The 14257-nt window shown below is 43.4% G+C and overlaps 1 protein-coding gene across 2 annotated transcripts in view; it reads left to right on the top strand.

Annotated features, from left to right (window-relative positions):
• Positions 1-14257, top strand: part of PDE1C (phosphodiesterase 1C) — a 703814-nt gene that overhangs the window by 597247 nt on the left and 92310 nt on the right. Inside the window, exon 19 of one of the 2 annotated variants that reach the window (XM_063708446.1) lies at positions 11843-11902. In XM_063708446.1, the coding sequence (XP_063564516.1) occupies positions 11843-11902 (60 nt within the window). Of the gene's footprint in view, positions 1-11842; positions 14253-14257 lie in introns of those variants that run through there. The other variant, XM_063708451.1, reaches the window with a different exon arrangement.

The raw sequence follows: 14257 nt of genomic DNA, 5'->3' as shown, positions 1-14257 counted from the left end.
TGGCAGAATACAATTTTAAAAGAATCATCCTATGCTTATTTTTATTATCATAAGCATCATAGAAAGGAAATTGAGGATGTTGGTGGCATGAAGCAGGAATGAGCAGTTATTACAAGGATTGGGTGAGAAAAATAGAATAGCTGATATGAAGAATTCCACAGATGAGTTGAAGGGCAGAATGAGTAAAGGCAAAGAATAAATGAGTTAAGTGAAAGATCAGGTGGAGAAATTCTCCCAGAAATCCTTTCCAGAAGACACAAGAAAAGGATGAAGATATGAGAAAACATATGACACACTCAGGAGAGAAAAACTGTCAGATTCTCTGTATAGGAGCCCTAGAAAAACTGAAAACGAACTGGAGGGATAAACAGGAAAGACTGAGAACTTTCCTAATTTAAAGGACCCTCCACCTCATCTCATACCATCCCCCTGCTTCCTGCTCTCCAATCATGCTGGCTTACTCTGAGTTCCTCTAAGAAGCCTTGATCCTTCCTAGGGGGTTAACACCTGCCCTTCCCACCACCTGAAACAGCTCTCCCCTCCCACCATCCTCCTTCTTCACCTGGTCAGCTCCCGTGCATTCTTCAGATCTCAGGTGGAACATCATTCCTTGGAGGCACATCTTCCTAACAGCTCCATCCACCCTCAGATAGGTCAGGCTCCCTTGTTATAAGCTCTCATAGCCCCAGTGTAGCCAGTATAAGCGTGTATGAATACATAATTGAATGTTTTCCTGCTTGACAGCTGTCCGAAAATAAACTGTGAGCTCTGCAGGTAAGGTCCTTGTCTACATTTTTACCACTTTGTCTGTTTTGTGTCTAGCCCAGTGTTCAATAAGTATTTGTTGAATAAATGTTGCTATTACATTTTATATCAGCAGAACATAGAACTTTCAGTTAACGACCATAAAAGCAGTCAGGTTGACAAGACCTTAGTTTCAGAACTAATGTGTTTGAGCATGAAGTGGGAGAAAGGTGCCTGCAATAGCAACTAAAGACAGGGGGGCCTGGAGCTTGCAGCAGGGGTGGAGAGAACTGGTGGGTAGCTAAGCTCACCAGGGGTGAGATGGAAGCACATTGGGAGGAGATGAGAAATGGAAGGGAAAAAGTAAGAGAAGGGAGTCGAACATGGAGCTGGTCCACTGGAGAAAGCCCTTATCAGAAGAGAGACACGATGCCTTCTGAGGGGTTCTGGTGCAAATATGACCAGAGTTTGAGCCATAAGAGTTACACTTAATCTCTGTTTAAGTCTTGAGCATTTACTTTTCTGAGACATTATCTCCTTCCTGCTCTCTGGGAGTGGGATTGTTGTGAAGGTAAAATGAGAGTCCCTTGGTGAAAGCACCTGGTACAGGGTAGATATTCACGGAATATTATTTTCCTTCCAGCCCCTTTTGGTTCAGCCTTCTTTGTGCAACCACAAAAGTGGCTGGACATTTAGCCTGGCTCTTTCAAGGCCAAAACCATCTCGGCAGGTGGTTGTACATGGGTTGAACTTCCTGATGACAGGGTGTCCAAGTATTGCTATTACTCCTATCAAATTCCATTATGTTGATTAGCATTTAACATGAAGTTCCTAAACCCTACTGTCTCTGATACATGAGGATGCTAAGGTATCTTGCAACTTCAAATCTCTGGTTTTTATATACTCAGACTGACTGCCTGAATGGTTGATTCTATGTCCATCCACAACCTCCCAAATTAGTGTCTTAATGTTCCAAATCTGTGCTGCCCAATGCAGTAGCCAGTACCCACATGTGGCTAGTTAAATTAATTAAATAAATTAAACCTTTAGTTCCTTGGTCTCACTAGCCACATTTCAAGTGCTCAAGTAGTTAGTGTGGTAGTTAGTGTCTACCGTATTGTACAACACAGACATAGAACATTTCTGTCATTTTAGGGAATTCTATTATCAGTGCTGCTCCAAATAATTGAATGTCATTTGCTAACTTAAGCACCAAGATAACAGGAGCTCTGTTGTTGAGGGTCGATCATTTCTGAATGGTGAACATAATCTCTGCTCCAGAATTCTCTTCCTGCTGACCTCTTCCTTTTCCCCTTTCAATAAGGGCTGAGCTTCCGATACAATGGACCCTGGAATGTTCTCCCTTTTGCCAAGCATTATGTAGTTAACATTGATTAGAGAGAACATTTTGGGCTGAGATGTACACACATACAGTCATACACACATACAATCATGCCACTGAGGATTTGGTGATGGGGCCTATGTTTTTAAACCTCTTGTGGCAACTCAAACATACTCTTTTTTTTCTCTGAAATTATATCTGCAGCCCAGAAAAACTTTATTTTAGAGGTAGTGTTTGGTAAAACAAGGCACTGATTCTTCGTAACTCCACGGCATCTGAGGCAAGGCGTTAAGGTACTAAAAGGTATCAATATTTGTACTCTTGGCAAATGTACATTGCTCCTTCACCAAATACCCAAATGGAGAAAAAAATAAAAGCATCCTCTGTTTTGGGTCGTTAGAGCAAAGCTCTAGGAGGGGATTTATAACTACACAGTTACAAATTATGAATGTGCATTTGTTTAAGAACGACACCCTGTTGATTTGCTATTGAGTTTTTTTATTGCTGGCTTTTTGCATTGCTCTGTAGGAGACCGGCTGCAGATTTGGCTGCTGCTCAGAGTGAGGAGTCGCCAGGGACATTGTTCCTATTCAGAAATGCACAGGTTATATCAAAGACAGAGGCTGCAAACTTGAATATTAAAACCCATACATTACCCACACAATGAAAACCCTCATCCCACTCGACACAGGAGGCTTGGGGCTGAGTGTGAGCCGAGACGCTTACTATGTAGGCAGTGGAAGGGAAGCTCGGAGCTGCCTACCTACCTAGTGCGGTGCTTTCTGACCCTGCTCTGAAGGGCCCTAGGGCTTTCCTTAAAGGCCATTAGATGAAGGCAGTGGTTGAGAGGGGCGGTAAGGTGGGTGCAGACTTGGGGCTACCTCCCCTATTCCAATTTTGCTCCTCTGCTTTTATGTGTTCTACACATTAGACTTCTAAGTATGATTTCCTTTGAACAAAGAATCCCCCGAACATTTGACAATAGAAACAAGATGCTTTCCTGTGGGATAGAAGAGCCTAGGGTAGAGCAGCATTGGCCATGGTGCTGGTTTCTTTCGGAGTAGAAGCTTTAGGCAATGAATATTGACTGGTATGCCCAAACACTTCATCTGCCCAATGGGCTTATTTAAATTAATGTGTGGAATTTATTTTTATTCCAGCTACTGTCTGTCGGACAAAATGTAGAGCCACACGGCCATGCATTATGAGGGGATGGGGAGAGAATCTTGTGGCTGGGGAGAGCATGGAGGGATTATGTCAAGGAAAGATCTTTGTGTCCTGGAACTTGTGAGAACATTGCACCAATAAATTATAATAGCATTGACCAGGGTAATGAGAGTTGTACTCAGCTGCTCAGTGTTGAAGGACAACATAGACTGCGCTGCAAAAACAGTGGAAAAAATCCTTTTTTGAATTTCCTGAAAGAGCAAAGGAAACAGGTGTCGACTTGCTTAGGATCATAGCAGCCCCTTTCCCCTCACAGGACAGGCAGCTGTCTGTCTCTTGGGCCCAGCTAGGGGCAGATTTTCCTGGAAGTTAATGAAGCTGAAGTCTCAGGACTTAAGGAGTCCTCACTTGCAAGGTCCATCTCGAGTACTAGGGATGGCTGGGAGCCATAGAGTGTTCAGGGAGGAGAGAAATCCAGGCTACCTTCAGGAAGCATTCTTGTCAAAACATTTCTGGTAGGTTGTTAAAGAAATATTGGAAGGGATCTCAACAATCAAGATTGCACAACCTGGATGTAACACTGGAGCCAACCCCTGCCTCTATCCTACCTCCTATTTGTTCCATCTTCAGATACTTCTTTCAAACGTCCTGGCTGTCTCTCAGCCTGCCTTTGCCTGCATCACTGCTGAAGTTTGGCAGTCCCATGCTGGTAACTGAGGGTCTGCTTGGTATTAAGATCCTGGTTCCAGAATGCGGGAGGAGACAACCTTGACTCTACTTACTCTGTAGGGTGTTTCAGACACTTCCCCCCGAGGTGATCCCAGGACCTATGATGAGCACAGGAAAAACTCTGGGTGCCTAGCAGCAGCTAGGGCTGCAGAGGGTCATGCATGATAATAATTCACCCATGTCCAGCTGCCAGGTCTGTGCCATGAGTTCCCACCTTTTGGATCCCAGTTCCTATGGGAAGGTGGTTGGTACACAGGGATTCCCCCTCTTCATTTCACAGTGTTTGCCTGCAACAGGGACATATGAATGGGGGCCCCATGTGCCCAGCCCCTAGCACTCTGGTGCTGATCCTCATATCCCCAAAGAGAAACCAACAGCAGCCTGGAGACTCTGACCTCCTTTCCCTTCAGATGTAGTTGAGCCATTACCCGCGAACTCCAGGAAGACAGTGATGGGAGCCTTCCTAGTTTTTCGCTTAACTGGGAGTCACAAAATAAATTCTTACGTCCAGAGAGGGCCAGGTTTTGCATGCACTGTGGTTTCCATTCTTGTCTTCAGACCTGTGAGTAACAGAGGAGAGCCAAGTGTTCTCAATCTGCTATCCATGCATCCTGAGGTTCTCTGTCTCTCCCATCAATCTCCTGGTGGGCCCATTTTCCAAGCCTTCCTCCCAGTCTCAATCTGGGCTATCCCTCTGCCTGTTGCCAGAGGTTCCAGAAAAAGATGCAGCCTGTGGAGCTGGATGTTCTGTGGGGAAGGACTCCTTTGGTCCCACCATGCCCATGACCGTGCAGTCCACCTGGTGCTCTGGGACCAAGATCCCATACAGCGAGAGTATGCTTTCAGTCCAGGGCTGTATTAATATTCTCCAGAAGCCAAGTCCTGGAACCTCAGGGGGTCACATAGGTAAGAAGGCCATGCTACCTGCTATTGCACCTACTCTCATATCCTTGTATGAAATCATCATTTTTGAAAGCAATTTGGTTGTGACATTTCTTCTCTTTGCTTCTCCATTTGCTCTGTCCACTGTAGATACCAGCCAGTTTTGAAGACTCTGACCTCCATTTCAGGTCTTAGACTACTGGCCCAGGGTGGAGATCACCCTCTCTCCTTCTGCATTAAGAGGATTTAAAATAGTAGAAATAGACTCCTAAAGACCCCTAGATCCTTTAAGGGCTTGTCTCTGTAGCAGAGAAGTATTCATTACTATGAATAAAAGCAAAGCCTTAGGCATATCTAGCTCCAGAACTGGTATAGCTAATGCATTGAGAACCTGCTTAATTTTTGGTCTTTTTGTTACTAATATTTATTTATTTTCTCTTTTGTTTTTCTACCTTGTCCTCTAGCCTGATTGGTTAGTTTCCTAGCTTCCAACTTGGGGCCCCATTCTCTAGATTCTAATCAATATTTCTTCTTACTTTCTGGATTCTCTGTCCACTGATGAGATGCAATCTTCCCCTACCTTCCCGTCTGCCCCCCATCCAAGGGCAAACATTCACACACTCTGGCTTGGCTCCCAAGGCTAAAGGCAGGCAACCTTTGCTTTGCATGGTATTTTGGGACTGTTAAATAGGACAGTTCAAGCTGAAACTGTGCAAAGTGACCTTAATAATCCATTGGAAAAATTACCATTGTTCTGTGATCTTAAAAATTTTTATGAAAATATTAAACATTCACTAACTTTTTAAATAAATGTATAAAGAAATTCAAAATAGTAAAAATTATGTTTACTACATTGTAACTTGTAATTTAAAATTTTAGAGGCATTGAGAATTGAAGTGTTTTATTTCTTTGCAAAAACTAATCAAGAGTAACTTGAAGATCATTGACCTTATTCTTGCCATATAACTTACAATACAGAGCAAGTGCCTTTCCTGTGTCTTGGCAAATTGTCAGGTTTCCAAGTTTGGATCAGCTTCCAATATTTTATGCTTTGCATGAAATATCTTCAAGAGCTCTTTTATGTGAAATTTTGGTTGGTGTCGCTTCCTCTCGACAAATTCATTTTTTTCAGTCTCATTTATCTTGGTAGGTTGGTCTTCATTAAGTTCCTCTGGCTCTGCAGCGAGGGTCTCTCCTATGGTGGCAGTGTCAACATGCCCACAGGTGGCCATGTCTTCTACTTCAGTTCCATTACCTTCTACTTCAGTTTCACTTTCAGCATTATCACTTTTTGTTTCTTTCCTGTGCTTTCCTTTTTGTGACCAATCCCTTCTTTCAATTATTTATAAAATGCCATATGGGTTTAACACTAGGAGACAAGAAAGCAATATAACTACTTGGTTTGCTGTCTGTGCAGGAACTAAATAACAGATGCATAGTGACCACTCACCCTCAGACTCTGGAAAAAGTTACATGTGGTCAATGATCATGGTGCACATCTATTATTGCACAATAATTTATGGACTGAAGAGCTATCAGTAAAATTCATATTTTATGTAATTACAGTTAATATATGATCAGTATGTCAGTATTAGATATTATAGTATCTGAAATGTGAACCATATTATTGTGGGTCTGGTGTTATTTAACTAAATCATGGTAATAGCTGACCCTCCCTCTCTCTGCATATTTGTGCATATTAGAACTGTGCAATTTGAGAACTCTTAGTACTCTCTACCTGGAGAGCTCATAGTGGGCAGGATCTGGCCCCATAGGTAATAACTTGGGCAACTGAATGAAAATAAGGCTGTGGAAGGTGATGGGTAGGAAGATACTAAAATTTTAGGAGAGAGGAAGATGTGAGTCAGAGAAGGCTAGCACTTATATGCCCCTGAACGTGAGCACCTCCTTCCACTTTGCACCACAGACACCTCACTTGCCTCACCTTAATCAGCCCTGGACCCAGCCACAAAGACACCAAAGAACAAAGGATGGTTGCCAGGATAACAGCAATGAGGCACGCAGTTGGTCCTTAGCTGTCCAGCAAAACCATCAAAAGATCAGGGATCTTTGTAACAGGAGGTCCCAGCAAAACTCATGGCAAATACAAATTCTTCTAAGACCTATGCACAAGTAGGCATGGGCTATGCACAAGTAGGCACAGGGTCGTTAATGCCACACTACCGGCAGACTCTCTTAGAAGTCCCATGGAGCAGTAGGGATGATTTAGGTACTGATGAGTCTCCGACCTGTTTACCTCAGCTTGTTAAGGTATTTAGTGCACAAGGGGACATTTATTCTCAGAACTCTAAGATGCACGGGACTATGGGTTATAGCCAATGGGATGGAACAAAACTCTGTAGGCCCAAGGTCAAGAAGAATGAAAGTTACATCTATTAGTTCAAGGTTGCCCAGCATAAGCTGTGAGCATCTGGGCTATAATGTCAACACATGGAGAACACAGACTCAAAATACAGAGAGGGTTATTCTATGATTAGAAAAGAAATTGGACAAAAATGCCTTTACAGGCTGGGTGCTGTGGCTCACACCTGTAATCGTAGCACTTTGGGAGACCAAGGCAGGCAGATCACTTGAGGTCAAGGGTTTGAGACCAGCCTGGCCAATATGGCGAAACCCCATCTCTACTAAAAATACAAAAGTTAACTGGGCGTGGCGCTGGGCACGTGTAATCCCAGCTACTCAGGAGGCTGAGGCAGGAGAATCGCTTGAATCTGGGAGGCAGAGGTTGCAGTGAGCTGAGATTGTGCTACTGCACTCTGCTCTGGGTGACAGAGCAAGACTTTTTCTCAAAAAAAAAAAAAAGGCCTTTACATATAATTAATGAGGAAACTAATTGCTATTGCAATAATAACAATAATAATACATATTGTTAATAATAAATAGTTCCATAAATGATTACAATTGTTGGAATATTTTTACATGATGAACCCAAAAATTTGTTTTTCTTTTGTCATTAGGTTAGTTCTCAAATATCAGCGATGATTGGCTTTTTTCCCTCATGCTACATAACCAATTGGGTGAGAACATATGGTGATAATCCAGCATCTTATAAAGCAGATGCCTTAGATGCCAAAGGACAGCACCCCCTGCCCCATACCTCTTATAGTGAAGCTCCCCAACTTCAGCATCTGTGAGGTCCTCATCTTGGCTAGTGATATGGTTTGGCTGTGTCCCCACCCAAATCTCATCTTGAATTCCAACGTGTTGTGGGAGGGACCTGGTGGGAGGTAATTGAATCATGGGGACAGGTCTTTCCCATGCTGTTCTTGTGATCATGAATAAGTCTCATGAGATCTGACAGTTTTATAAAGAGGAGTTCCCCTGCAGAAATTCTCTTTGCCTGCAGCCATCCATGTAAGACATGGCTTGCTCCTCTTTGCCTTCTGCCATGATTGCCAGGCCTCCCCAGCCATGTGAAACTGCAAGTCCATTAAACTTCTTTTTCTTCCCAGTCTTGGGTATGTCTTTATCAGTAGCATGAAAACAGACTAATACAGTAAGTTGGTACCAGTAGAGTGGGGCACTGCCGAAAAGACACCCGAAAGTGTGGAAGTGACTTTGGAACTGGGTAACAGGTAGGGGTTGGAACAGTTTGGAGGGCTCAGAAGAAGACAGGAAAATGTGGGAAAGTTTGGAACTTCCTAAAGACTTTTGAATGACTTTGAACAAAATGATGATAATTATATAGACAATGAAATCCAGTCCAAGGTGGTCTGAGATGGAGATGAGGAACTAGTTGGGAACTGGAGGAAAGGTGACTCTTGTTATGTTTTAGCAAAGAGACTGGTGGCATTTTACCCCTGCCCTAGAGATTTGTGGAACTTTGAACTTGAGAGAGATTATTTACAATATCTGGCAGAAGGAATTTCTAAGCAGCAAAGCCTTCAAGGGGTGACTTGGGTGCTGTTAAAAGCATTCAGTTTTAAAAGGGAAATGCATAAAAGTTTGGAAAATTTGCAGCCTGACAATAGAAAATCCTATTTTCTTAGAAGAAATTCAAGCCAGCTGCAGAAATTTACACAAGTAATGAGGAGCCAAATGTTAACCACCAAAACAATGGGGAAAATGTCTCTAGGGCATGTCAGAGACCTTTGCAGCACCCCCTCATCTCACAGGTTTGGAGACGTAGGAAGGAAAAATGGTTTTGTGGGAAAGACCCTGGGTCCCTCTGCTGTGTGCAGTCTAGGGACTTGGTGCTCTGCATCCCAGCCTCTCCAGCCATGACTAAAAAGGGCCAAGATACAGCTCAGGCTGTGGCTTCAGAGAGTGCAAGCCCCAAGCCTTGGCAGCTTCCACATGGTGTTGAGCCTGCGAGTGTACAGAAGTCAAGAATTGGGGTTTGGGAACTGCCACCTAGATTTGGGAGGATACATGGAAATGCCTGGATGCCCAGGCAGAAGTTTGTGCAGGGGTGGAGTCCTCATGGAGAACCCCTGCTAGGGTGGTGCACAAGGGAAATGTGGGGTTGGAGCCCCAACACAGAGTCCCTACTGGGGTACCACCTAGTAGAGCTGTGGGAAGAGGGCCACTGTCCTCCAGACCCCAGAATGGTAGATCCACTGACAGCTTGCACCATCCACCTGGAAAAGCTGCAGACACTCGACACCAGACTGTGAAAGCAGCCAGGGAGGACTATACCCTGCAAAGCCACAGGGCATAGCTGCCCAAGGCCGTGGGAGCCCACCTCTTGCATCAGCGTGAACTGGATGTGAGACGTGGAGTCAAAGGAGATTATTTTGGAGCTTTAAGATTCGACTGCCCTGCTGGTTTTGGGACTTGCATGGGCCCTGGAGCACCTTTGTTTTGGCCAATTTCTCCCATTTGGAATGGCTGTATTTACCCAATACCTGTTTCCCCATTGTATCCAGGAAGTAACTAGCTTGCTTTTGATTTTACAGGCTCATAGGCAGAAGGGACCTGCCTTGTCCCAGATGAGACTTTGGACTGTCGACTTTTGAGTTAATGCAGAAATGAGCTAAGACTTTGAGGGACTGTTGAAAAGACATGATTGGTTTTGAAATGTGAGGACATGAGATTTGGGAGGGGTTGGGGCAGAATGATATGGTTTGGCTATGTCCCCCCCAAATCTCATCTTGAATTCCCACATGTTGTGGGAGGGACCTGGTGGGAGGTAATTGAATCTTGGGGACAGGTCTTTCCCTTGCTGTTCTCGTGATAGTGAATAAGTTTCACGAGATCTGATGGTTTTAAAAAGAGGAGTTCCCCTGCACAAACTCTCTCTCTTTGCCTGCTGCCACCCATGTAAAATGTGACTTGCTCCTCCTTGCTTTCCACCATGATTGTGAGGCCTCCGCAGCCATGTGGAACTGTAAGTCCATTAAACCTCTTTTTCTTCCCAGTCTTGGGTATGTCTTCATTAGCAGCATGAAAAGGGACTAACACAGCTGGCCTTGGCATTCTGAAGCCATGACACCAGAGCCCTCAGGTGGGCAAGCAGCTGACCCCTGCTCTCTCTGCCTCTACTGACTCCTGAGAGTAGGAGGATTTGATGGACAGGGAACTGTTTTTAGGGAGATGGGCTGCATATTGGGAGGACTCCCTGGTGCCACAGAGGAGACAATAGGTCTAGGAAGCAGACCACTTTCCTGTGGCTGACATTTGTGTTCGGCTCCATAGTGACTATCTAGTCTATTATCAGAGTAAGTAACCTTGTGTTCCTGCAATTAGGCAAATGGTAAGGCAAACTTAGGCTGTTAGGCTTGGCTTCTTATAAAGTCTTTTCATTCATTCATTCATTCACTCACCCACTCACTGTAGATTTTTTGATCATCTACATCATGGTAAACCCTATGCCAGGTACAAAGGACAAGTGGTACAAAACCAGTTGATATCCCTGTGTTTATGGCCCTTACACAACAGTGAGGAGACAAACACTAATCAGTTATACAAATGGATGATCACAAGAAGAGGTAGGAACTATGGAGAAAAAGAATAGCATGGCTTGTGATCAGGTTTCTCCTGATCTAATTAAGAAGGCAAGGAAGAGTTTCTCCTCGAGAAAGTGGCACTTTGCTGAGCTTTAGAGGATGAGCAGATCTTCACTGGGTGGTGAGAGGCAAAGAGTAGGGGATGTGTAGGAGGGAAGGGAGACGAGGGTCCCCAGCCATGGCAGAGGCCAATGTCACTGGAATCCAAAGCAGGGTGGGGGGAAACAGGGCCCAGGCTTGAGATCTCTACCTTTATTCTAAGCAAGGAGAAGATCTTCAGGAGGGCTCCCACTTGCTCAGATTTGTTTGAAAAGGGTCACTTTAATTGCAATGTAGAGAATGGATAATATGGAGGATGGAGTGGGGCGGGGGAAGACAAAAATAACCTTATCACCTCCTTAAAATGTAGGATTGAGAATAATGATTAAATTTTGAGTACTGGAAAGTTGAACATATTTATTAATATACTTACTCATTCAAAAATTGAGAGAGAGGGTGGAGAAAACCATCAGAAAGCACTTATCTAATTTACTCTTTCTGGATCATGGAATGATCTCCTTCTTTAACCTCCTGTGTTTTTGGACCCTATTTTCAGAATAGTTTCACACTATATAAACAGCACTAGGCTAAGAGTTCAGAGACCTGAGTTTCTTCCTGGCTTCCTCTCCATCTCAGCTTCCCTGGGTACTTAGTTTTTTCATGATTGAATTTGAGGATCAAATGAGATGAAATGGGAAAAAGACTGAGCAAATGCAAGGGCTCAGAGCACAGTCTTCATTTTCTGAAAGGCATTATTTAAGTAGTACCTTTAAATAAAATATGTATGATTTGATTGATGGATATTAAAGTATATATTGTTTTTCTGAAACCCTAACATAATTATAAGAACACGAGGATCTGTATTATACTCTTTGTTCCACGCTCAAAATACACATTTGACATCAGATGGAAGAGCCACGTTTTCCAGGATAAGCAAAATTGTCTTCTATTTTCTGTTGTTCCTTCTCAGGAAGTCTTCTGCAATTTCCTTGGAGGAGTCTCATCTTGCTGGAAGGACCTGCTACTGAAGGTAAGGATACATCTATCCTTTTCTTCTTCAGGAAGGTAAGCTGATAGCTTGGAGTGTCCAAGGCAGAGCTCATTTCAAATGACACATTGTTTTCCCCATAAATATATTTACTTGTGGAGAGTCTTCTGCCCTGATTTTTGGGTCAAGAATGAAGGCCATTATAATGTTCTGAATTCTGCAGACATAATATATTATAGCAAGTTCAAAGGCAATTGCATGTCCAGGAAAACTGGCAGAGTATATTCTCAGTTCATGCATCTCCTGCGCATTCACTCCCTGCCTTGGGGAGATTTTTGAGTAACACTTTCACACTTACAAATTACAAGTGGCAAGGGAGCCTCACTTACACAGGATGACAGAGATTCTACAAAATCCATCATGTAACCAGCCTCTTATTCTCAGCTAGCAAAAATAATTGCTTTGCTAACTTATTTTCACAACCACATGGGATCTCAGTCTATCCTTGTTTTAAGAAAACAACCTGGACAGCACAGGGAAAATTCACTTAATTGCATTTAAAAGGAAACACTGCTTGAGTCCTTTATGGTTCTTCCCCAATCCTTCCACACCAGCCTCTGCCTTTTCAAGTGATAATTAGGCATTAGAAATTGGCTGTGTGATCTCAGCCAACTGCTTTTAAAGGGTGTTAGGATTTAAAGAAATGCTTTGTGTGAAGCTTTTGAAAGAGCGCTAAGTCTTGCACATCTAGGGCCTCCTCATTTCAGGTAGCCTGGGTTCCTGGTAGATGCCTTCAGAATGAACAAATGGCCAACTGCTTTGCCAGTTCCATTAAAGAAACCTCTTTTAGTTTGAGCCTTCTTTCTGAATGGGCTACCCTGTAATGCTTTTAATTTCTTTTCTTTTGTTTCTTTTTTTCCTGAGATAGAGACTCACTCTGTAGCCCAGGCTGGAATTCAGTGGCACAATCACAGCTCACTGCAGCCTCAACCTCCCGGGCTCATGAAATCCTCCTACTTCAGCCTCCTGAGTAGCCGATACCACAGTGCATACCACCATGTCCAGCTTATTTTTAATTTTTTTGTGGAGACAGGATCTCCCTGTGTTGCCCAGGCTGATGTGGAGCTCCTGGGTTCAAGTGATGCTCCCCCTCGACTTTCCAAAGTGTTGGAATTACAGGCATGAGCCACTGCACCTGGCTCTCTTAATTTCTTAATGTAACTATTATTCATTTGGAGGGAAGTTGTTCACAATGCTCTGAGAACTATTTTAATTGAAATATAATGCTCATCATGAAATTTCTGCTTTACCTGGCCAGAAAAAGTCCTCAGGGGACAAAGGAAGTGAGGGAGGTTTGGCTTCCACTCAAGTCACCCAGTGATATCCAGGGTTGGTTATGTTTTTTCTGACTTTGCCTCTCACCATTCTGTATATGCTGTTTTAAGATTGGGACTCTATTACAAAGTCCGGTCTTTCAGTTAAGGCCATATAACTGATGGGATCCCCCTACTTGAAGTCTTTCAGATGCTGTGAGTTGAGTCTCATAATTGCGGCCCATTCAATACTCAGGCAATAGGGATTTGGCAATAGAAAAAATACCGTGCAAACTCTGAAGGTGTCTTTAAATTATCCTATGTTACAGTTGGATTGAGCATTTTAGCTTACGAAGCTCTTTGCCATCCATTATCTTACTTAATTCTCAAATTATAAACAAGGCAAAGTAAGAATTATTATCCTCATTTTCAAGATAAAGAACCAGACTCAGAGAGTTCCAGGGGCTTGCTTGGCATCACATAGTTGAAGCTAGACCCAAGGCTTTTATTTCCACAACAGCTGGTCTACTTTCTTCCTTAACCCAGGAAGTCAGTAACGATGAAGGTTTTCAGAGTAGCCTCAGAAGCTATTGAGCATCTCTGCAGACATGGCTACAGGTGTACTCTGTGTTCATACAGCAAATCTGATAGGATGAAGTGAGGCTGTGTTTTCTGAGTAAAGATCCCTTTGTAAACATTGCTGCTGGTGGTTATACTATCCTCTTATCCATAGACCTGTAAATGCTTTTGGTTTTGTAAGGACTTTATGGTGCCCTCCTTCACCAATTATGCCTCAACCAGCACCCGGCCACAATTTTATTCCCCTCTACCGAAAGCTGTGGTTGGGGCATCAGAAGTGGGAGCAGAGCATGGAGTGCTGGAATAAAAAAGGTGAGATCATTAGGATTACAACATGCGTCTTCACTAAGGGGACTCCAAACTAGAGTCAATGGATGATATACTCCAGGTGGGGCATATGGCAAACAGGAATGCTTGCTCCTTCTAAAATGGGCATCCAGTACTCAGTTCCAGCTGATGCTGCCATGATTCTAATCAGGCCCAAATTGACAGGTCTTGAGATATT

This window comes from Gorilla gorilla, chromosome 6 (genome assembly GCF_029281585.2).
Source record: "Gorilla gorilla gorilla isolate KB3781 chromosome 6, NHGRI_mGorGor1-v2.1_pri, whole genome shotgun sequence".
Classification (NCBI taxonomy): Eukaryota; Metazoa; Chordata; class Mammalia; order Primates; family Hominidae; genus Gorilla; species Gorilla gorilla.
The sequence above is the reverse complement of the archived record's forward strand: the minus strand, read 5'-3'. Positions and strand labels throughout refer to the sequence as shown.